At 42.6% G+C, this 22,923-nt stretch overlaps 1 protein-coding gene across 4 annotated transcripts in view; it reads left to right on the top strand.

Moving 5' to 3' along the window:
• abhd18 (abhydrolase domain containing 18) overlaps positions 1-22,923 on the top strand; it is a 43,151-nt gene that overhangs the window by 8,622 nt on the left and 11,606 nt on the right. For 2 of the 4 annotated variants that reach the window (XM_079744316.1, XM_079744317.1), the window contains exons 4-8: positions 1,024-1,124; positions 2,932-3,007; positions 8,304-8,390; positions 8,837-8,862; positions 9,029-9,167. In XM_079744316.1, coding sequence (XP_079600442.1) covers positions 1,024-1,124; positions 2,932-3,007; positions 8,304-8,390; positions 8,837-8,862; positions 9,029-9,167 — 429 coding nt within the window. The remainder of the gene's footprint in view (positions 1-1,023; positions 1,125-2,931; positions 3,008-8,303; positions 8,391-8,836; positions 8,863-9,028; positions 9,168-22,923) is intronic. The other 2 variants (XM_079744318.1, XM_079744319.1) reach the window with 1 other exon arrangement.

The raw sequence follows: 22,923 nt of genomic DNA, 5'->3' as shown, positions 1-22,923 counted from the left end.
TAATAAAACACTAATGATTACAATAGGTTGCCTTCGCACTTTGTACTTGGCCCCCTAAAATAATTATATAACAGTAGAGCCTATCTATATATCGGCCGATATTGAAAATAAAGATATATAGGCCTTTATTCTGTGTATATAAATGTATACCATGGTATCCTGGCGGGGGGCTCCATGGGATCTCACCCTCCAGCCGTGCTTTGGGCCCAAGCAGCATTGCATTAAACCCAGAGCTGAGGAATCAATGACCTGTTTGAGGGTTGGCGCTGTTTGAGCTGCTCACCTTCACACAGAACAGGATGTAAAACTACTAGTGTTGGGAGTGTTCATATAGATGTGCACTGTAAAGAGATGTTGAACCACCACCCTAGAGGATTTATAATGAGGTGATTACGCTAATAAATCAACACCATTTCAAAAGTTTTCATATCTGGTCATATCGGCAAACATATACGGCGATACAGATACATATATATATATATATATTTATATATATATATATATTGAATATCGGATAGGCCAATATCTAGTATTGTGTAGTAGTGTGGTTGCAAAGCAACCACACTAATTATAAATCATTGAATGCATGCAGGTGAAGCAGTCATTAATTGTCCAATTACCTTGGTGGCGTACGATGAGGCTCTGCTTAATATCGTTACCACCTCATGTCTTTATCACCGTTGACGATAGACAAATACGGCATCCACATAGGATTGGCAGTGTTGTGTTTCTACTCGACAATAAACCCAATGAACAAACATGTCAGGTCTTTCTTGAAGCTAAACGTATGTGAATGCAGTGATACTCTAAGGCTGCTTTTCAGGCAGGCCTTCTTGACTGGGATATTTGGTTTTGTCAGTTTCTGTTGACAAATAATAGCTTCTTAATGTATGTTTTCATCAAATGACCACAGACTCATTGGCCATGGTCTCTATTATTAGACTTATAATGTTGCAAATACATCTAATATTCACCAACTGTCATATGTTAACCATTGAAATACTTTGTTGCTACTCCTCGAAGAGAGAAGACCACTTCGACTGTCATATCCATAATGGGTACTTCATTTCTCCTATGGAACACTTGGTGCCTGGAATACTGCCACCAGAGGCTGTTAAAGCAAGGTAACTCCTATTCTGCCACCTGAGGCTGTTAAAGCAAGGTAACTCCTATTCTGCCACCAGACGCTGTTAAAGCAAGGTAACTCCTATTCTGCCACCAGAGGCTGTTAAAGCAAGGTAACTCCTATTCTGCCACCTGAGGCTGTTAAAGCAAGGTAACTCCTATTCTGCCACCAGAGGCTGTTAAAGCAAGGTAACTCCTATTCTGCCACCAGACGCTGTTAAAGCAAGGTAACTCCTATTCTGCCCCTACTCTAAATTCGGGAGGATTGGAGAGTCAGAGAATTAACAATATTAAAAATAATAAAGAATGAAATTCCAATGGGATTTTAGAGGAAGATTGAAAGCTCTACTGTGTTCATGATGTTTTGCAAAGTTAAATTTTTTTTTTATGCAATAAATCCACTTTATCTAAGTTATCTTCTCCTTGTTATCACTTTGTTAAAAGTCTTGATATGAACAAAATTTGAACGCTAATATAAACCGCAGAGCGCCTGCTGCCCATCTGACCGCCCCCACACGTCCACGCGTCTCGTCCAGTTAGGGGTTCTTTGTTCGTACCACCAGGCCTAACGTTAGGGGAGCGGTGGGGTATGGATATCAGGGGTTAGGGTTAACCCTCATCTGCTGTCTTCCTGTGTTTTAAACAAAACATCTCATCCTGCCTCCTCCACGCTGCGCCCAGACACCGCCCCTCGCCTCGGGTGTACGGAGGTTCTTCAACATGTAGAACATGTCTGATACTTCTTATCTCCTGTTGTGTGTTGCATGTGTCAAATGTGGCAACTCCTGATCATCTTCGGACATGAGTTCATCCTGAGTTCAGTTGTGAAAGGCCTACCATAAGGCTAAAAGAGGTGATTCCATAGTATACCCAAGCCAAATTTCAAGTATATATCTCCAAAAACAAGGTGAATAAATTGTTTTGGATTTCCCCTATCTAATCCGTGGCCCTTCTCCAATGCAGGCTGGGCCTTAAAGGGGTACACACATCATTTCTCAAAAGTTTTTTTTTTTTACTGTGGATTCTGCCAGTGTTTACTTTTGAAATATGAGTGGTGATGGTTTATAAATGTTTTCATCCGATTAACCTGTCTTTATGGCATACAAATGCCATTTTACCATACCTAACAAGCTTACCATTTCCTCCACGCATTGAATACTGCTCCTTCTCTAAATATAGTCTCAGATGCCCGTGGCCAATTCTATGTCCATGGAGGGCTTTGGTAGAGCATGAGGAAGATGATGGTGCCATTTTACCATACTAACCAAGTTCACCATTTGTCAATGAATGAGTGTGAAGATTCTGCCCCTGCTGGTGATTCTTTAATGGGCCTCATTTGTTCAGACAATGCCCAACAATATTGTGCAGGAGATCTACTGTTTGAATCCGACCTCGACCAAAAATATTGTAATTTACTGATGTCTACTAAGATGTATGCATTAGGCCGTGCTCACCATGTTCCCAATAACATGTAGTCACTGTTATCGTTGCTAACAACTATATGTGTTTATGTATTCTTTATCAAAACAGTCTACTTAGCACTCATTCATTCTTTCTGTGGCACAATAAGTCCTCCATGCTTTTCTATTTTTACTTTGAACAAATTATACAAAGTAGAAATCATGAATTCATGTGCTAAAGATTCTTTGTCTAAACAGCAACAGACATTTTTTGAAATGTAATTCAATCCCATTAATTGAATAGTATTGAATGGTAAAACCCGTTAATAGCATTAACCTTTAGGCACTTGTACTTAAGTGAAATAAAGGTCTATAGTAGAGTTTTATTTGTGTTTTTCTGATTTAGGTTTCAATTCATAGTTCCGAAGAGGTGGCAGAGAAATAAACCAGTATGCATCCACTTGGCTGGGACTGGAGACCATGTATGTATTTGTTATTTTTATTTAATCCTTGTACTTAAGAAATGATTACTTTAAATGTATGTTTTGTGAAATGTGTATCTTTCGGAGAGAATAATACTTCCTCGATTGATAATGTTTCCCTTCCATTGAATTTCCTCCTCTCTGCACACTCTGAATCACAACATGATCATTCTAGGCGGAAGGATTATTGTTGGTTTTTCTCCGCAGAGAAGACGCCAAAGCTAACAGTGTATGTTAGTTTAACCTGTATTATACACAGTGTATATTAGATGAACCTGTATTATATACAGTGTATGTTGGTTGAACCTGTATTATATACAGTGTATGTTGGTTGAACCTGTACTATATACAGTGTATTTAAGTTGAACCTGTATTATATACATTGTATCAGAATCAGAATCTCTTTATTGTCATTGCGCAAAGTGCAACGAAATTGGGGTAGAAGCTCTCAAAATAAGTGCTTTTTCAAAAAAACGTTTTTTTTATAAAGCCAAAAAAAAGAGAAAAGTTGAAAAAAAAATAGAATAAAAAAAAATATAGAAAAAATATAGAATGTTTAAGAATTCAAAAACAATATATATATATACAAAAATGTCAGCCACATTTAATAGTCAGATTGGTATGATAATGCAATAATTTATAATTCTGCATTATTTAGAGAAATAACAGCTCTGGGGTAGAAACTGTTTTTTATTGTTTTTGATCTGATTGCCCTGTAACGCCTCTCAGAGGGCAACAGTTCAAACCTGGGTGGGATGAGTCTCTGAGGAGGCTATGAGCTCTCCTGAGGCAGTGTATTGTAGACATCCAATGACTTTGGGCAGTTTTTATGACCCTCTGGAGTGCTTTCCTTTCAGCTGCAGTGCAACTGGCAAACCACAGCGAGATGCCGTAGCTTAGGACAGTCTCAATGGTGCAGCGATAAAAGGTCAACAGCATATTTTCCTGAAGATTGTTCTTCCTGAGGATCCTTAGGAAATACAGTCTCTGTTGGGCCTTTTTCAGAAGCGCCTTGGTGTTTATTGTCCAGGTCAGGTCCTCCTGAATGTGTATGCCCAGGAACCTGAAGTTCGAGACTCTCTCCACGCTCTCCCCGTGAATGTAGATGGGCTTAATGTCCGGCTTATTCCTCCTATAATCAATGATCAGCTATTTGGTCTTTGAGGTGTTGAGGAAGAGGTTGTTCTCCGCACACCATGTAGACAGTCTTTGGACCTCCTCCCTATATGCAGTCTCATCCCCACCTGAGATGAGCCCCACCACTGTTGTATCATCCGCAAACTTAATGATGGAATTGCTGGGGTGGCTAGGGATGCAGTCATTGGTGTAGAGAGTGTAGATTAGGGGCTCAGCACGCAGCCCTGTGGGGAGCCGGTGCTGATGCTAAGTGCAGAGGAAAGATGGGCACCTACTCTAACACTCTGGGAGCGCTCTGTCAGAAAGTCTTTAATCCAATAACAGATGGGTTGTGAAAGACCAAAGTTCATTTGTTTGGTGAGCAGTCTGTTAGGTATGATGGTATTAAGCAGAGCTGAAGTCTATGGAGAGCAGCCTGGCATAGCTCCCCTGATGTTCCACATGTTGCAGCGTGGAGTAGAGCGCGGTGGCTATGGCGTCCTCTGTAGACCTGTTAGCTCTGTATGCGAACTGGTGGGGGTCAGAAGTGGTTGGCAGGCTTGTTGTGGTGTGGCTCCGGACCAGTTTCTCGAAACACTTTATGATGACTGGTGTAAGGGCCACCGGCCGGTGGTCGTTGAGTCTGCTGACAGTAGTCTTTTTTGGTAGAGGAATGATTGTGGAGGACTTCAGGCAGGGTGGGATCATGCACTGGGACAGGGACTGGTTGAATATATCAGTAAAGACATCAGCCAGTTGGTCAGCGCAGTCTCTCAGCATGTGTTGGACCCCCTGCCACACCTGCCGTGAGTTGTTGCTGCTGAAGTAGCCCTCAATCTTCCTCTTATATGCTGTCTTGGCCTCCCTGATGCCTCTCTTCAGGCAGGTTCTGGCAGCGCTGTAATGTGCCTCATCTCCAGGCCTGAAGGCGGTGTCCCTCTCCTTCAGCAGGGTCTGGACGTCTTTTGTCATCCAGGGTTTTTGGTTTTGATACACCCGGATGCGCCTGTCCACAGAGACAGGGTCAACACAATGCTTGATGTAGCAGAGTACGGTGGAGGTGTACTCTTCCAAGTCCTGATTTTTTAAAATGTCCCAGTTGGTATTTCCAAAACAGTCCTGCAGCTGCTGTGCGGCATCATCAGGCCAGGTTTTAACAGTCTTTGTTACTTGGGGGGCTTTTTACCTAATTGTGTTGTATGCTGGTATCAATATGTTAGTTGAACCTGTATTACATACAGTGTATGTTGGTTGAACCAGTATTATATACAGTGTATGTGTGTTTCCCTCAGATCGCAGCCATAATCAGTGTTGCAACCCATTTTTATTCAAACCAAGCAAATTAATTTCTCCAAAATAATCACACATACACAATGTCATCATGGCTAATCATTACTTAAATAATCCCTTCATACAGAGCACTCTAGCAATAACAAACTGATCCATCAAAACAGCGTGCTGCTGATTCTGGTGAAAATGAAAAAAATTAACATAACTGTGTTTAGAGTAGACACACATATATAATCTCTACAAGTAGGCCTACTAAACTGCCTGTTTTCCCTGCATTCAAGGCAATCTGACAAACTGATCCATTAATACTGCGTGCTGCGGATTCTGGTGAATATGAAAAAGATGAACATCATAACTGACAACACAAATATAATCTTCAAGTAGGCCTACTAAACGGACGTTTTTTACTAACCAAGCATTCAGGGAAGCTTATGAGATAGTTGGGGATGTGCTTTTCTCCTGATAAGAGTTTCTAAGTCTGAGGTGATGGTTGACAGAGTTACTCTCAGATCATGCTCCGCGTCCAACCTGTTCCACTGCTTGGACTTGAGCTGGACCAAAGTTGAGAAGAGATAGATAGCGCTGAATGGTAGGAGGATTTTGATTGCAACCATTACATGGTTGCACCAGAATTGGGGGAGGCTTACCTCACTGAATTTCCTTTCAGAGTCTGATCACATGACAGCTCCACCAGCTGATTCCCTTCGTTGCTTGGCAATGTGACGCTGTCGATTCCGAAGGTGTCAGGTATCCAGCTATCATTTCCATGTTTCTCCGGGAAGTAGTTAAGAAACCGAGCTTGCAGTTTAGTGGCCACTGTGTCCAGCCGTTGTGCTTCATGACAAGCATTGAGAAACATGTGTATCTTTTGATATATGATGTACCCACAATGCGATCTTCTTTTTAAATGCAGCAATTTTGTCAGACTGTTCAAACATATTGTGTCCCCTCCCTTGCATAGACACGTTTAATGTGATTAGGTGCTTGAACACACCGGCAAGATACGCAACTTGTGCGAGACAGATTTTGTTGTTAAACAGCTCAGCGTAAGGTGATGTATTCTCTGGAAGATAAGCTGCTATTTCTGTTCTCACTTAACAAGCCGGTTCAAAGAGTCGGCTCTTTAAAGTGAACGATGGGAGTCGGCTCCCGACCGCGAGACGTTTCGATTTTTTGTATTTTATATAAAGTTTGTCTAGGCAGAATGAACTGAAGACCTCTGCGCTACGGGTGTTCTGTGCATGCTATGCGTGTGTGCAGTGACTGTCAGGTTCATGCATGCAACCAATCATGTGTGGATAGACAAGGATCATACCATTAAGCAGTGAGGGGCGGGGATTAGGGCTGCTTGATTATGGAAAAATCATAATCACGATTTTCTGGTTAATATTGACATCACGATTATTCAAACGATTATTTTTGAGTTTGAAACATGATTTATTTATTTTTTTTATTTATTCAGCATTTCTCGCCCAAAAACACTTTGTAACTGAGAACTTTGAAATTTTGCCTTAAATAAATAAACAAAATGGTCAGAAAGAAAATGTACAAATCTAAAATAATTTACAGATATGTATCCAGCTGTTTTGCACTTTCTATAAAACATTTATTGAAATGAAGGGTATTCGGTAAATAAAAACTTGATTATATTAGTTTTGTGATCGTTTGACGTTAAAATCGCGATCAAAATTCGATTAATCGCCCAGCCCTAGCAGGGACGCGCGTTGCGCTCATACTGCAATGAAAACAATCAGCTACAGCAAATTGTACAGCAAAATGTATTTTTTTCTTTTGAATACTTCAGTACAAAGGATGGATTGAATATTTTAAGTGATATATAGGCCTACACATCTGAATCATAAGTCAAAACGGGCTACATTTGGCTGAATTATAAAAGGTATAAGTGAAAATATGAAGAGCCGTTTGGGAGCCGATAGAGCCGGCTCTTGTTGGTGAGCTGATCCAAATGATCAGGCTTACTAAAAAGAACCGAAATTCCCATCTTGGCCTAATCACTGGAACTAGTTGTAGCTCTAATGTTAACTATTTTATTTTATTTATTTATTTATTTTTTACATTCCGCGACCCATTCAAAATGAGTCTGTGACCCACTTTTGGGTCGCGACCCACCAGTTGAGAAATGCAACTGGTTTAGAGCTAATGGGATACTTTTCTAAATGGCAATTTTAATCCAACTTCTTAAAATGAGAGGCTTCTCCAGTTTAATGGCATTGTGAGGCTATTGTTTAGGGCAGGGTACTTTGTAATTTCCTTTATGTGTAGAGAAATTTACCAAACAATATATAGAGAGGAGTGCTGCTGCCGGTCCACACTGACTAACCCACGGGACGCGTACCACTGATCAGCTCCACTAACTAACTAGACAGCTACCACCACAAGTAGAATCTCATTCTGTGGGAAACACTGTAACCTGTACGGTTATTTTGTAAAGTTACAGCAACATTCCACATGGTGATGATTTTTAGTATGGTTGTTTTGACCACTGATAACACCCCAATGCGCTACATTATCCAGAGCTTTAACCTACCCCACATAACGGTATCTACAGCTGTTTCGGTAGTCAACGCTTTAATCAACCCCACATAATGGTATCTACAGCTTTTTGGTCGATTCAACTAATGGGAAGTTTTTAAGTTAACATGTTATTTGCGCCAATCTCATTAGAATAAAGGGACAACTCGATCGTGAACATGATTTCTGTCTGCTATTTTTACAACAAATCCAATGTTTCCACTGTTTCTCACGACGTCATCAAACTACATATTTTTAATTGATTTGATTGGGCAACCCGGCAGCAGCTGGAATTACATATTGCCTATAAACTGTATTATTTGGTCTTAACGTTTTCTTTAAATCTTTGTGTTGATAGTTTTTCTGGCGTCGACGAACCCTTATGGCCAGACCGATGGTCAGAGAGGCGGGAATGGCCTCCCTGCTGCTGGAGAACCCTTACTATATCCTTGTACTGTTGTATTGCATCACCTTCCTGTTTTGTTAAATCTGCCTGGCAGAATCCAAGTGTTTCTGAAGTAGCTTACACATTTTATGAACAAACCTCGGGGTGAATGTTTTTAGGCTGAAGCGTTTGTTTCTCGATAATAATTAATAGACACAAAAAATATATACACATTTAATCATTCTATATATTATGCTTGTAAAGGACCACACATTATAGGACGTTTAAAAAATCGGATTTGTTTTGGCTTGAACTGGAATAAGTCTGTTGATAGCAGTATGTCACATGCATCTTAATCGGGTAATTGCTATAGTGTGTGTGTGTGTGTGCATGCGTGTGTGAGAAAACCCAGCTATGTCTTTTAATCTACCCCGTAATTTATTTATTATTGATTCTTTGTTATTTTTACTCCACCTTGTTCTGGTGCCTTAACACAATCTCTACATGGCTACCGTAAACCTAAAGACCAGCTGTAAGTATCCTGAATGTAATGACTCTTACTGTGTTGTTTATTACGAGCCCTTCCTCCACTGCTTGATCTTTGTCAGATCGTTCTCCATGATCAAAGATAAACTAATGGTCATGGTGTCGTACGTCTAGAATCTGAGATGAGTTTATCCTGATGTTGTTTCTCGTAGGCGGTCCTGTTTGAAGAACGTCTCCGACCTGTTGGTGATGGGCGGAGCTTTGATCCTGGAGTCAGCCGTCCTCCTCAACTGGCTGGAGAGAGAAGGCTTCTGGCCACTGGGGATGACCGGCATCTCCATGGGCGGCTATGTGAGTTATAACAACAGCTCACATGTCTGCCATGCATTTGATCACAATATGCTCTGTCATGCTTGTGTTGCTGCTGATCCCGAAAAGACTGATAATTGTCCATTAAGGAGGTTTTGAAATGTTTATTTCCTTCTATGGCGATCCGTTGACCGGAATAGCGCCTGTGTGATTTGTCTTCGGGTGAATAGCGCTAGACCTACCGTGCAATTTCATCAAAACTTAAAATATTCAAACCACCTATTTGCTTTTACATATTCATTTTATACATTTCAGAAACAAATAAAAGTCAAATAAAACCTTTAAATTCCCAATATTGACCATAAGTGAGTTGTCCTCTTTAGACTCATCAGCTGGGCAGGTAGAGGACACTTAAAGACCTCACGTGGAACAAGAACCATTATTCTATCCGACAATACCATCGATGACAAGTCCTACACCGTACATCTATCCACTTATATCATCTTTATTTTTAATTTGCAAATTTTAAATCAGCTTATGGGACTTGCTTCTTTGCTGTTCCAACACAGAACTGAAATCTCAAGTCATCTTATGATTTAGGGTTAGGGTTAGTTCAGGGTCAGGGTTAGAGTTGGGTCAGGGTTAGGGTATGTGCAGTGTCAGGGTTTCTTCCAAGCGGTTTCTTCCAAACGCAAAGGGGTGACACGATCCCATACGAAGTGAACGTAGAGACGCGAACCGGGCGAATTATTTGCTAGAGAAAACCGGCGACAAGTTTTTGTCGCGCCACACTTTCGCCCTGCACAGGCGAGCACGTTCACAAGGATTTGTAGCGTGACAAATTCGCTCGAGTTGAAATATTTCATCTTTGCCGCAACATTCGCGTGATGACAGCCAATCAGCGTTCAACAGCGTGGCCACTGAGTGACATGTGTAACTTAACAGCCAATCAGCGTTCAACCGGCCAACCGTTCCCTGCAGTGCAGTCCGGGGTGAACCACAGTAAATTCGCCTGACAAAACTTGCACAGCGACAGTTTATGATTTGTCGCGCGACAAAACTTGGGCGACAACGCGAACGGGCGACAAATGTTTCTTTTGGTGTGAGCGCACCTTTAGGGTTAGGTCAGGGTTAATTCCATGGAGAGCAAACGTTGCCCACACACACGTCTCCTCATGGCGAGCAAATATGCCTCAAGAACCTCAAAGAATGACTTCTGTCGGGATAGAATTTCAGCCAATTATAATTTTGCAAAAACACCTACTACCATAAGGGTCCTACAGATATTTACCTAGATAAAAATTATTTATTTATGGACCAATATCTTCAAACTAACCTCAAGAAAAGTCCTTACAATAAAAAAAGCCCCAGTACTAAGGAATAGGGTGTGGCTTAAAAACGTGCTTAATCAAAATCAGCAAGACTTCGGACTCCTATGATCTGAGGTCTAATAACTTGGATTTTTATAGCACCTTTCAAGATACCCAAGGTCGCTTAACAAAAAAGGGGAGAGGGGAAGGGGGGGGGGGTTAGGGGTTAAAGGACTTAGTGAAGAGGAATGTTTGAGGTGTTTTTTAATCATGGGCAGGGATGGGGCAAAGCGGATGTGGAGTGGTAGGCTGTTCCATAGTGTGGGAGCATTGGCAGAGAATACCTTGTCTCCAAAGGTCCGCAATCTAGTGCGGGGGATGGCCAGCCGGTCCTCTTCAGAGGACCACAGAGAGCGTGACTGAGTGTAGGGGTGGAGGAGATCTCTGAGATATTGCGGTGAGAGCCCATGGAGGGATTGGTAGGTGAGCAGGAGAATTTTGTAGTTGATGCGTGACCTGACAGGTAACCAGTGGAGCTGTTGGAGGATTGGAGTGATATGCTGCCAGGGCTTTGTGTGGGTTAGAACCCTGGTTCTGAATTCTGAACATATTGGAGTCTGCTAAGGGCCTTGGGGATAGTCCAGACCGGAGACGTCGCAGTAGCACAGACGTGAGGGGATGAAGGCGTGGATGAATTAGTTACTGAATGTGTGAGTGAAGGCCGGAGTCATGAGATGTTTCTGAGGTGGTAGAAGGCGGATTTGGTGATGTTCTTGATTTGGGACCGGAAGGAGAGAGCGGAGTCCAGGATGACGCCTAGGTTGCGCACCTCAGGAGATGGGGAAATTGAGCAGCAATCCACAACCACGGCCAGGTCTTCAACCTCCCTGAGCAGTGCTGCAGGAGCCACCACCATGAGCTCTGTCTTGTTGCGGTTTAGTTTGAGTAAGTTTGTGGTCATCCATGATTTTAGTTCCTAAAAGCAGTTGACAAGTTGTGTGGGTGGGAGCTATGAGGAGGGGTTTGTGCTGATATAGAGTTGTGTGTCATCGGCGTAGCAGTGGAAGTTGAGTCCATGTTTCCGGATGATATGACCTAGGGGCAGCTTGTAGACAGTGAACGGCAGGGGACCAAGCACCAAACCATAGGGCACGCCATGATTGAGAGGTGTTGGATCAGAGGTGGAGCCATTGAGGGTGATGAATTGTTTCCAGTCTGTGAGGTAGGACCGGAACCAGGACAGTGCTGTGCTACTGAGGCCAATGAGCTCAGAGAGGGGGTAGAGAAGGATGGTGTGAGAGACTGAATCAAAGGATGTAGAAAAGTAAAGGAATATGAGGATGGTGAGGCCATTGTCGGCAGCAAGCAGCAAGTCAGCAAGTCAAGTCTCAGTGCTATGGTGAGTTCTGAAACTGATTGGAAGGGTTCGAAGAGCTCATGGTGGGACATGTGGTGTTGAAGCTGGCCAGCCACTGCTGTTTCCAGTATTTTGCTGAGAAAAGGGAAGTTAGAGATTGGACGATAGTTGTTGGGATCGTCGGGATCCGAGCCTGGCTTCTTGAGAGGGGAGATGACTACCGCCATTTTAAAGCTGGATGGTACTACACCAGAGGCCAGAGATGCATTTATGATGTTTTCCACTGGATGGCAGAGAATGGGAAGACAGGCTTTAACTAGGGTGGTGGGCATTGGGTCCAGACTACTGGTTGAAGTCCTGGCTGAGGTGACTTGAGGTAGAATATTGCAGAATCTACTAAATTGTCCATAATTTGGCTGAAATTGATAAAGAAATTAAGGCTGGGCGATATGGCTGAAAACTGTATCACGATACATGTGTTTCATATCGGTTGATATCGATAATTATCGAAAATTTGTATGACCTATTTAAAATAAGGACCAGGAGAAAAATATACTAAATTATTATTTTTTTATTTTAATCTTAACCTTACTCTGGTTGTAGGCAGACAATGGAAATGAATGTCAACAACACAGCCATGGAAAACACTCAAATAAATACCATCACAATGAAAACTTAACAATCATCAATAATAAAGTGCTTAACAAAAATAAAGTGTTACAAAAACATGTGCAAAGTGTAAAACGTAAACATATAGAAACCTGAGACCCGAGAAGAACTATCTACATATATATTTCTTACTGCAAGTTTAGTGCAAAAAAGTTCACCCTCTTCACCCTGAATAACATTTCTTTTTTTAAATATATGCAGTGTTTAGTAAACATAGAAGAAATTCCAGTATAACTGAGGTAGACTTAAAGGGTAATTCCAGTGTAAAATGAATTTGGGATATGTTTTGTATGATAACAAGTTGAAACATTCGTTTTGGAGCACAAAAACCGCATATAGACGCTTTCTTCAGTTGGCTGTTTTTAGCCGATTCTATCAAAACGTGGTTTAAAATAGCGATTTAGTTTTTACCATAACCAGTGCCCCCATCGTCCCAAGTTTATAGCGTTTTGATAGAATCGGCTGAAAACAGCCAACTGAAGAAAGCGTCTACATGCGGTTTTTGTGCTCCAAAACGAACGTTTCAACTCTTTATCATACAATACATATCCGAAATCCATTTTACACCGGAATTACCCTTTAACTCAATTACCCTTGAGTATATTTCAGTCAAGGTTTTGTGCTAGGAACACCAGCTGGTTGACCTTCTCTGGTTTTAAAGCTGCCCTGGTGCATGTAACAATATTACCCCCAGTACTAAAAATTCTTTCTGAGGGGCTACTGGTGGCCGGGATGCATAAGTACTTTTTTGCCAGCTGAGACAATCTTGGGAAGTTGTGTCCATGGAGCCTCCACCAGTCCACGGGTTCAGACTCACTGTCTGCATCAGGGCACATCAGGTACCTTTCTAGCTCACTCTCCACTTTCTGTTCTTCAGTGAGAGGCAAGTCATCTTCTTCTTGACTCTGCTTATTGAAGAAGCTCCCCAATGACTTGCGTTGCTTCTTCACGCCCAGCGGTAGAGGTGGTTCAATGGCAGCCGCAGCTCCTCCTTCTGCACCTTGGTCTGCTGCTCCCTCAGAAGCCCCTGCCTGTGACTGGCCTCCATTCACCCCCTCAGACACTGCTCTCATTTTAATGGCCCTTACCTTCTCTGGTCTAATGTATTGGACTTTAAACCTGGGGTCCATCAAGGTAGCCATGTCAAGGAGATCGTCTGTGTCAGGGCTAGCATACTTCTCATCAAGATAGGCCATTATTTTTGTTTTCATCTCTTTTTTGAGTGTCTTCCTCGTTTACTTTAAGCAAATTGGTGCGGAACAGGTGGAGCACAGGCTTCACATAAGACATTGTCACATATGACTCCCCAGAAAGGGAGTCTGTGAACTCCAGGAGAGGAGTTAAGGCCGCATTCATGCACTCAAGGACATCAATGTCCAGCCATGTTGGGATCAGGTGCCTGTTGTTTTTATCAGCAGACAGAACGGTGTCAATGATGGCCTTTTGATGGCCATCATTGATGATGGCCTTTTGTTGCTCTAGGACCCTTGCCACCATCTTTCGTCTCGAGCCCCACCAGGTTAGTGACTCTGTGATCAGCTGGTGTGTGGGAAGATTGAGACGTTGCTGTGCTTTGGAGAGCACACTCTTTTTCTTCCATGAGTAAGAAAAGGCCACTTTCTTGCAAACACCTAAAGCCCTGTGCACTCTTTAGTCCTTTCCTGCGGCACCTGCAGAAAAACAATGACAGCGTAAATTACAGATAATAGATGAGGTTGAGTCAGTCAGTAAGTCAGTGTAAAGCTGCTTTGATGGATAATAATAATAAAAACTATCAATAATATAATAATAATTATATAATCTTAATGTATTGGCTAATAAAATCAATTCACGAACCAACATGGATGAGTGCCATCAAAATAACAATGCTACTCACCAAAAGCAGAGTTCAAACGATGGCCAAAACACTGTAGCTGGGTCCAGTCGTTCAGTGAAGTTGCCTTCACTACATTTGCCCCACTGTCTGTGGTGATGCACACCATTTTGTCTTCAATTAGAGACCAGGTCAACAGTGCCTCCTTCAAGCCTTCTGCTATATTTTCTCCTGTGTGATCGTCAGAGAAATATGCTGTTTCGAGGCATCTGGTTTTCAGATTCAATTCGTGGTGTATGAAATGAATGGTCAAGCTAATGTATGGCTCTGAAGTACGGCTTGACCACAGGTCAGAAGTTGTGGCAAAGTACCTGGCTGACAGGATTTCTTGTTGCACAGCATGCCGTTTCTGTGAACACGAGACAACGAGATGGCGCAACCAAACTTGATACTGTTACATGATTGGGTATTAGCGTGTCACTCCATACGTTGCTAGGTACCAGAGGACGAGTGCCTTTGTTGGTGCAACCAACCTTGCTTCGCAACCTCTGGTTCAAAGCGGAGCTAGAAGTAGACTTTTTGCTCCGGTTTCTTACAACGAGGAATAAAAATAATATTGAAATTTTCTATCTAACACATTTTCTATTGATATTGATTACGTGTCTATCGTGATACATTTCGTTATCGTTTTATCGCCCAGCCCTAAAAGAAATAATATCAGAGTTGGCCTGATTATTTGTAGTAACCTTAATTATTTAATAAATGTAAAATAACAAGTAGGCAAGAAAACATAATTCCGTTTTCGATCTGATTGATTGGACCCGTGTCTAAAGCCCATGTGAAGAACAAGGAACAGCTCCGTGTTACCGGAGCACACCACCTGCACTAGTGCAAGAGACCCGCAGATTACAGACGAGGAGCTGTGAAGGACTTTGTGGCGCTGAGTCTGACAGCCCTTTAGAAAAAATAGGATTGATCGTTTCTAGTGAAACGAATAGGGGGAGCAGCCTCCGACAAACTCACCGGCCCCGTGTGTTCGACCAACAGATAACTGTTCTTCAGAAGATCTTTCTAAATATGGTCATTGCCGAGCTGTCCGAATATATATTATTATTCCAAAACGACAAGCTATCGTGGTGAAAAACTGTGACGCTGTCAGCAGCTGTCTGCTCTCCGTCAAGCTCACTATCGCTCCATGGTTCCAAATAATGAAGTGTTGTGTGCATCATTAAAAATGTAGTTATTTTAAAAAAAAAAAGATACACTAAAGCATCTTACCAGCTGTAAGCAGGTACCAAAGTGTTTTGTCCCCTTGCTGGCTACTGTTTTAGTGTTTTTACTGAATGACGGCGCCAGGATTCCAGTTGTGGATGGGCCAGACCAATTGTGGGTGGTCCTTAAATTAAAAATGTTATCAAATCCTCGTTTAACCTAATACAAATGACTGACTAATAAACCGTTATTTGATCTGTGTGTAATAGAGTGTTTAATATTGAAGTAGACATTGAGACTCACAAAATTGGACGCTATAGGACAGTGACCATGATTTGTCTCAATATCAGAATAACAACAATGGGTCAAATAGCAATGGCTGGTGGAATGGTTGTAGGCTATGAATCTGAATGAATAGTAGGTAAATAGGTAGTGGCCATCCCCAAAATGCACCAGGATACAGGAAATCAAATCTATTAAATTCAATTTTTTTTATGGGGGGGGGGAACCCTAGACCCCCGGTCTATTACTGTGCCCCACCAAAAATTTTGATCACCAGCCGCCACTGCCTATAGACTGTAAAAGTGGTCAGAAATCGAATATTTCCCACATAGTTTAGTTATGCTTGTATAACATGAGGCCCACTATTTCATCATTTTGTTGAATTGTTTTAAGTTTTCAACAATATTTCGATATTATTAGCAACAGACTGAGCTTGACTTATTATACAAAGAAGATGCATTCAAATGTAGCCTAGGCTACTACGAGATAATTACTAATACAATAGCCTACCGGCAATTCACGGTCATCCACAAAAAATAACAGCCCTTTAACGCAAATCAGAAGAAGCATCAATATCACCAAAGTTTGCTGCATTACAAAAATAAAGCATTTCAGAAGCCTTTAAAAACAGTAATAATAATAATTAAAATATGTTAAGAAAAGTTTTTTGTGGGCCTGTTGAACATTGGGTGGTCCTAGGTCCGTCAGGCCCACCCATAACGCCGTGCCTGAGTGGTGCAACGGATCAACCCTCACGGTTTGGGACGCAAGTGATCCGCGGATCGGCTGACTGCAGAAAATAAAAAAAATGTGCGTTCACTTGATCGGCGCATGTTTAAAGGACAATTCCGGTATTTAGCACATGGAGCCCACTTTCTGGTTTGTCTAGGATGAAATATAGTGTTTGACACTGAAATGTTGACCTGTCTCGGGTATTTGGCTCATTTCGAGTGGCCCCTGCCTGCTTCAGAAGGGCTGGCTATGGGAATTCATAAACCTCTCCATAAAACATCCTAAACGTTTGTTTTCAGAAATGTGCAACTCACCTAGTGGTAAGTGGTGTTCTTTGATGCTCCTAATCAAGTATCGTAGTGAAATACAGTTTCTGTCGTGTTTTATTTGGCATTTTGTAAATCCCGTTGAAACAGAAACCGGACCGGAACCGGAAACGGAAAGGGGCTGTTTATGTTTGGTTTAAGCATTTTCGCTTGGTTCTCCGCATCTACAGTAGGGCTAGAACCGAGCTAAAAGACTACAACTAGTCCCCCTTTCCGTTTCCGGTCAACGAGTAATGACTCTTCCAAAAGAAATCAATGGATTTAGGAAATGCCAAATAAAACACGACAGAAACTGTATTTCGCTACGATACCTGATGAAAAAAAAAAGACGAGGATGTCTGCATTGCCTGGGAAGAGTGCAGGCAATGCAGACATCCTGAATTTAAAGTTGTAAATCCGGGTCTGCTGTGCTTGCTTTGGAAACAGGGTTTGTATTTTATTTACTATCCATGTTAAAAAGAAGAAGGTCTAATGCCTCAGATTGCTCTTTATTTTGTTTTAAAATATTTTAAGATTTTATTTATACATTGGATGCCCATCTTGAGTTACATTTTTATTTTATGTGGACACAAGCCTTTTCTATTTTATTTAATATCCATGTTTAAAGGAAGAAGGAATAATGCCTCAGTTTGCACTTCATATTTTTTTTAATATTTTAAGTTTTAATTTATACATTGGAAGGACATCTTAAGTTAAGTTGTTATTTTATGTGGACACAAGCAGTTTTTTTCTAAATATTTACTATGCTTAAAGGAAGCAGGATTATTACCTAATTTTATTTTGTTTTTACACACTTTTTTTTACACAAGATTTAATTAAAGTCACATTTGTCTAGTTATCTTTTTTGTTGATGTTGTCCGAAAATGATCCGACCTGTATCTCAAAAACCGTGACTCAATCCGAACCGTGAGTTTTGTGATCCGTTGCACCCCTAATTAGGAGTGACCTTAAAGATGAACTGAACTGAAATTTGATGTTTAATTGATATAACAGATGTATTGTCGTGCCTTCTCATTGGCACAATAACTAAAAATGGCTGAACTTGCTAAAAGGGATAAAATTGTACGGTCAAAGTGTTGTTTATGTTACGGGGCGCCGCCATGTTGGATTTAACAGAGGTGTCAAAAGTATTCACATTCATTACTCAAGTAGAAGTATAGATACTAGGGTTTAAAAAGACTTCTGTAGAAGTTGAAGTATCAACTCAAGCTTTTTACTTAAGTGAAAGTATAAAAGTACTGGTTTCAAAACTACTAACTACTACTAAGTATTAAAGTAAAAGTAATGTAAGGGGGAAAAATGCCATTAAGGACAAAAGCTTAGGCCGAAGAATTAGAAGTAGAATCAGCTTTTTGGCCAAGTATGCTCAAACATACAAGGAATTTGGTCTTCGCATTTATCCCATCCTTGAATTATTAACACACACACACAGCACACTGCTATAGCGCTCTGCCCCACTTCCCCAATTTTTTTTCTAAAAGGCAATTTAATGATGTTAATGTTGAAAAAATTGGGATGCACCTGTTTCAGACACATTTATGCCCATTGAAAATGAACGCATATTAGTACAATGCAAATACATTAAATAACCATAAATGTGTAATACTGAGCATTAACATGTGTTTCATGAAGCGGAAGATATGGTGACCCTTGTATGGTTGTCTATATACAGTACAGTATACATTATAACTAGATTTAACAAACACTTTGGACTCAATCCTGTATGTACAGCAACTGACACACACACACTCACTCACTCACTTACTCTCTCACTCACCCACTCACTTACTTACTCACTCACTCACTCACTCCTCCTAGCGGGTTGTAGTAGGTTGTAGTGCTCGCACACACACGCATGCACGCACGCACGCACACACACATTCTCCGTGGGAGCGCTGGTCGGATCGGGGTTGGCGTGGGCTTGGGCCGAGTGCGGTCGCTACATGCACATACATGCACAACACTCAAGCCATAGGCCTAACATATCCAAACTCACCCTTACATTTACACTCATCGACACTCTGGAACAGTTAAATGACAGGCTTCTGTTCTTGTTACAATCCGATTCCTCACGTCATGGTCCTTACTGTGACCACGTCTGCTATTTCCTAGCTGGAATGTGGCGCGATTTGTGTCATGTCAGAGAATGTAGAAGGCCTTTGGTCATGTGCTGGTGCTATGCATCGCGTATAAACCAATAGGGTGTCAGAATGGTATATGTTTCTATTCTCATCCAACCCAAATTCACTCTATCCGATGGCACAAATCTGTACAGTTTATTTTTTTGTGTTTTTTTGAACAATGACGCCGGAATGAAAACAAGTCGAAATTAAATAGGAGTAACGAGGCCATTTTTAAATAGTAAGGAGTAGAAAGTACAGATAAGTGTGTGAAAATGTAAGGAGTATAAGTAAAAAGTAGGCAGAAAAAATAATTCCTTTAGTAAAGTATAGCTACCCACAATTTCTACTTAAGTAAGTTAACAAAGTATTTGTACTTCGTTACTTGACACCTCTGGATTTCAACAATCAGCTACGTCACTGGCATGGTAACCTACTCCTACTCTGTGGCTCTAGAAGCCATAGCAGGTAATGAGTCAGACTCTGAGGCTCACTGAAATGGCTACGGAAAACCAAACAACCAGGTCTACTGCATTGCCCCTGGATGCAGTAATGAATTATACAGGGCCAAGGCAGCTGGGGTTATCATACATTTCCACAGGCTACCTTTGAATAGGAAACCAGCCCTTAATACGTGGCTGGCAGCCTTAAAACTGGCTAACCCACCGATAGCCCCTTTCATGTCAATCTCCACAAGCTAGCACTCCGACCATAAAGTGTATAAACTATTACTCTGACGATATCACAGATCTCTTTTTCCAAGCTGCTAATTAAACCACGGCGGGTCTGTAAACAAGTTCCACAAATGTCCCTTTCTACTCACCCTGATGTTCGCCGACTAGCCGATTGATGATGCAAAGGGAGTTCAACTCCCATAGTAAGTAGTTACATAGTAAGATGTATCTGTGCAGTATCCATCAACATCCACCAAAAAGTAAACATCCAACATCCACCTAAAGTAAACGTGACACTCGTGAATCCGCCTCACATCTATGCTCGTCCGCGGGTGTATCTCCCTAAGTGCATCTAACATGTCTTTAAGGCCCCGTCCACATGGAGCCGATTTTTTGGTGAAACCATGTCCCAGGGTGATAAAACCGGACCTATGCGGTTTCGTGTGGACGCCTGAAGCGACGTTAGAGTTGCATTGAAATTTAGAATTTTTTTTATCATTATAATTTTGTAGCTTTAAATGCAGCCCCTTGGGGGCCAATTTAATCACTAACTTTACATTAAAAAGTATTTCTACTCAATCTAAAAGGTTAAACAACTGCTATCTCCTCCTCGACTTGAATGTTTGTATACAGCGCGCAGGCTGCATGCGCGCAGGTTTAATGCACTCCACTTTTTTTGGTGGAGAACTAGCGCCATGAATATGTAGGTACTACAGCGTTTGTACAGCTCGATGCGTTTTCGCAATGAGTCTGTCTTCACAGAGATATTCCTGAAACGCATCAAAGGAAAATGGAGGGGGAAAGATTGTTTTCGCCTTGTTCTTGTTCCTCTCGGACTGACCGATTCAACGGCAGTGTCCATGCTCCGGCAGCACCCACACGTACACCAGTCACACCCACACGATCCGAAGGTGGAGCTGGAGCCTGAAATTGATCCCTCTCCACAAGGTGGTAGTCGGACACTAAAGGCATGTCCATCACAGGCTCAAACGCGTAACCAGCCATATTAAAATCACTATTTGCCGCCGTAGAGTCTAGAAGACGTTCTCGTGTCTGCAGCAACGAGTCTTACCAGGCCAGTGACGTCATAGAAAATGTCGGTGCTCTGATACTTACGAACGCATTCTCTTTTGTTGGTAAAAAGAGCTATATATTGATTTTTTTAATGTATTTTTTAGTGTCATGTTTTTATAATGGTCATAACTAACACGTTATCGATCATTTCAGTTCAGTTCATCTTTAAATCCTTTTTGGCCAATGTAGCAAAGTCTAACCCAACAATGACAAGTACACGCAACATCCTCCCTCATAGACGGCCACCAGAATATACGGCTAATTAGTTCCATGGTTCGGTGCCGCCCTGGGTGACCCACTAAACGAGAATTATGACCACACTCAAGCACCAGTGGCCGTTGTGCGGTTGGCATGAAAGTCTTGGAGGGTGGAGTGTCAGGTGGTGGTTGTTCTAGGCGGTGTGCATCTTGCACTTGCTCCAGTAATACCCAACGGACTGGGGCAACGACACAGTTGTCAGGAATGATTGGTTCTGGCCTCTCGAGAAGGCTATCTGGGGCAAACTGGCGAGAGAGGGCATCAGCCTTGATATTCTTGGACCCTGGTCGAAAGGAAAGTGTGAAATTGAAGCGTGTGAAGAAGAGGGCCCACCGGGCTTGACGAGGATTGAGTCGGCGGGCTTCACGGATATACTCAATGTTTTTATGATCTGTCCAAACCATGAAGTGGACGGCCGGATAAGTCCATTTTGGAGAGCTTCCTGGATGTAAGTATCCATTGCTTTTGTTTCAGGGATGGACAGGGAGTAAAGCCTACCTCGTGGGAGTGTTGTGCCAGGAAGGAGGTCAATAGCCATATCATAACTACGATGTGGAGGGAGCAAGGCTGCACTTTCCTTACTGAACACTGCACTGAGGTCACGATACATGACAGGCACCTTTGGGGTATCAGCCAGTGGGGCAGCTACAGTGGCAACACTGGAGACGGTGGGCTGGTCTGGTGGTCGATGAGCTGTACAGGCAGGTCCCCATTGTGTAAGAGTGCTAGTAGCCCAGTCTACTAGCACTCTTACACAATGGGGAGGGTTGATGAGTTATGAGCCAGGGGTACCCTAAGACAAGAGGATCTTGAGTGTCAATTAAGAAGAAAACACAGCTTTCTAAGTGTCAAGTGTAAGCATCTGCAGGGGCTGGGTGCAGAACTCTAGTCGGCCAGACCCCAGGGGACGTCCGTCTAGGGCCTGTACTGCTCTTGGAGTTTCACAACGAGTGATTGGCACCTGTAACTGGCGTGCTAGTGTTTGGTCCATCAAGTTAACTGCTGCCCCTGAATCAACCAAGGCTTGTAGACTTACTTGAGACCCCTTGCTGGGACCCCAGCACAGACGCACAGGCAGGGAACAGCGAGACGTGGAAGCAGAGGCGACAACTCCGCTCACCAGAAGGCCTCCGGCTCCTGGTGGGCGCGGCCTTTTCCCTGGAGGTTTGGACAGTTTGTGCTCATGTGACCTGGTTCTCCACAATACATGCAAAGTCCCTGCCGAAAGCGGCGCTGTCTCTCCTCTTGGCTTAGCCGGGAATGACCAAGCTGCATTGGCTCCTCCCCCTGATGGTGTACGGGAGAACCAGGCCGAGGTGGTGGTGGTAATGGCAGTGGAGAGCCTGGGACCCGGGTCGGCGGGAGAGGGCGAAACTCTACGTTCTCTTCGTCTTTCTCGCATGCGTTTATCCAGAGCTGTGGCTAGAGTGATGATGTCATCCAAATCTTCGCCCCAGTCTCGGTTCACCATCTCATCTTTCAGGGACTCTCTTAACCCCTGGTAAAAAGCAGTCACTAGAGCCTCACCCTCCCATCCGGTCTCAGCTGCTAGGGTTCGGAACTCGATGGCATACTCTGTGACTGACCGTGGGCCTTGGGAAAGTGAGGCTGTCATCGAAGACTCGCCGAAGAGCATCCATGAACCGCTCACTGGAAATGCAGTCTGGATGTCGATGGGTCCATAAGGCGGTAGCCCAGTCCAAGGCCTTTCCGATTAGCCGTGTGGGGAAGTTTGCTGGTTGCAATTCAAAGATCAACGAACACTGAGTCAAAAAGCCCTTGCAGGCAGCCGGCTCCCCAGAGAAGGGTGGTGGGGGGGACAGCTTAACGGTAGGCACTGGAGCAGGGAACATAACGATAGGAGAACCAGGATCAGGCAAAGTCCTCATTCGATGGCCAATCTGATTGAGTGCTTCCTCCATCTTTTGCAGACCATCTTGTTGGTTGTGTACTGTAACCCTGAGTCTCTGA

Source organism: Pollachius pollachius, assembly GCF_949987615.1.
Source record: "Pollachius pollachius genome assembly, chromosome: 10".
Classification (NCBI taxonomy): domain Eukaryota; kingdom Metazoa; phylum Chordata; class Actinopteri; order Gadiformes; family Gadidae; genus Pollachius; species Pollachius pollachius.
This window is presented reverse-complemented; position numbering and strand designations above follow the sequence as displayed.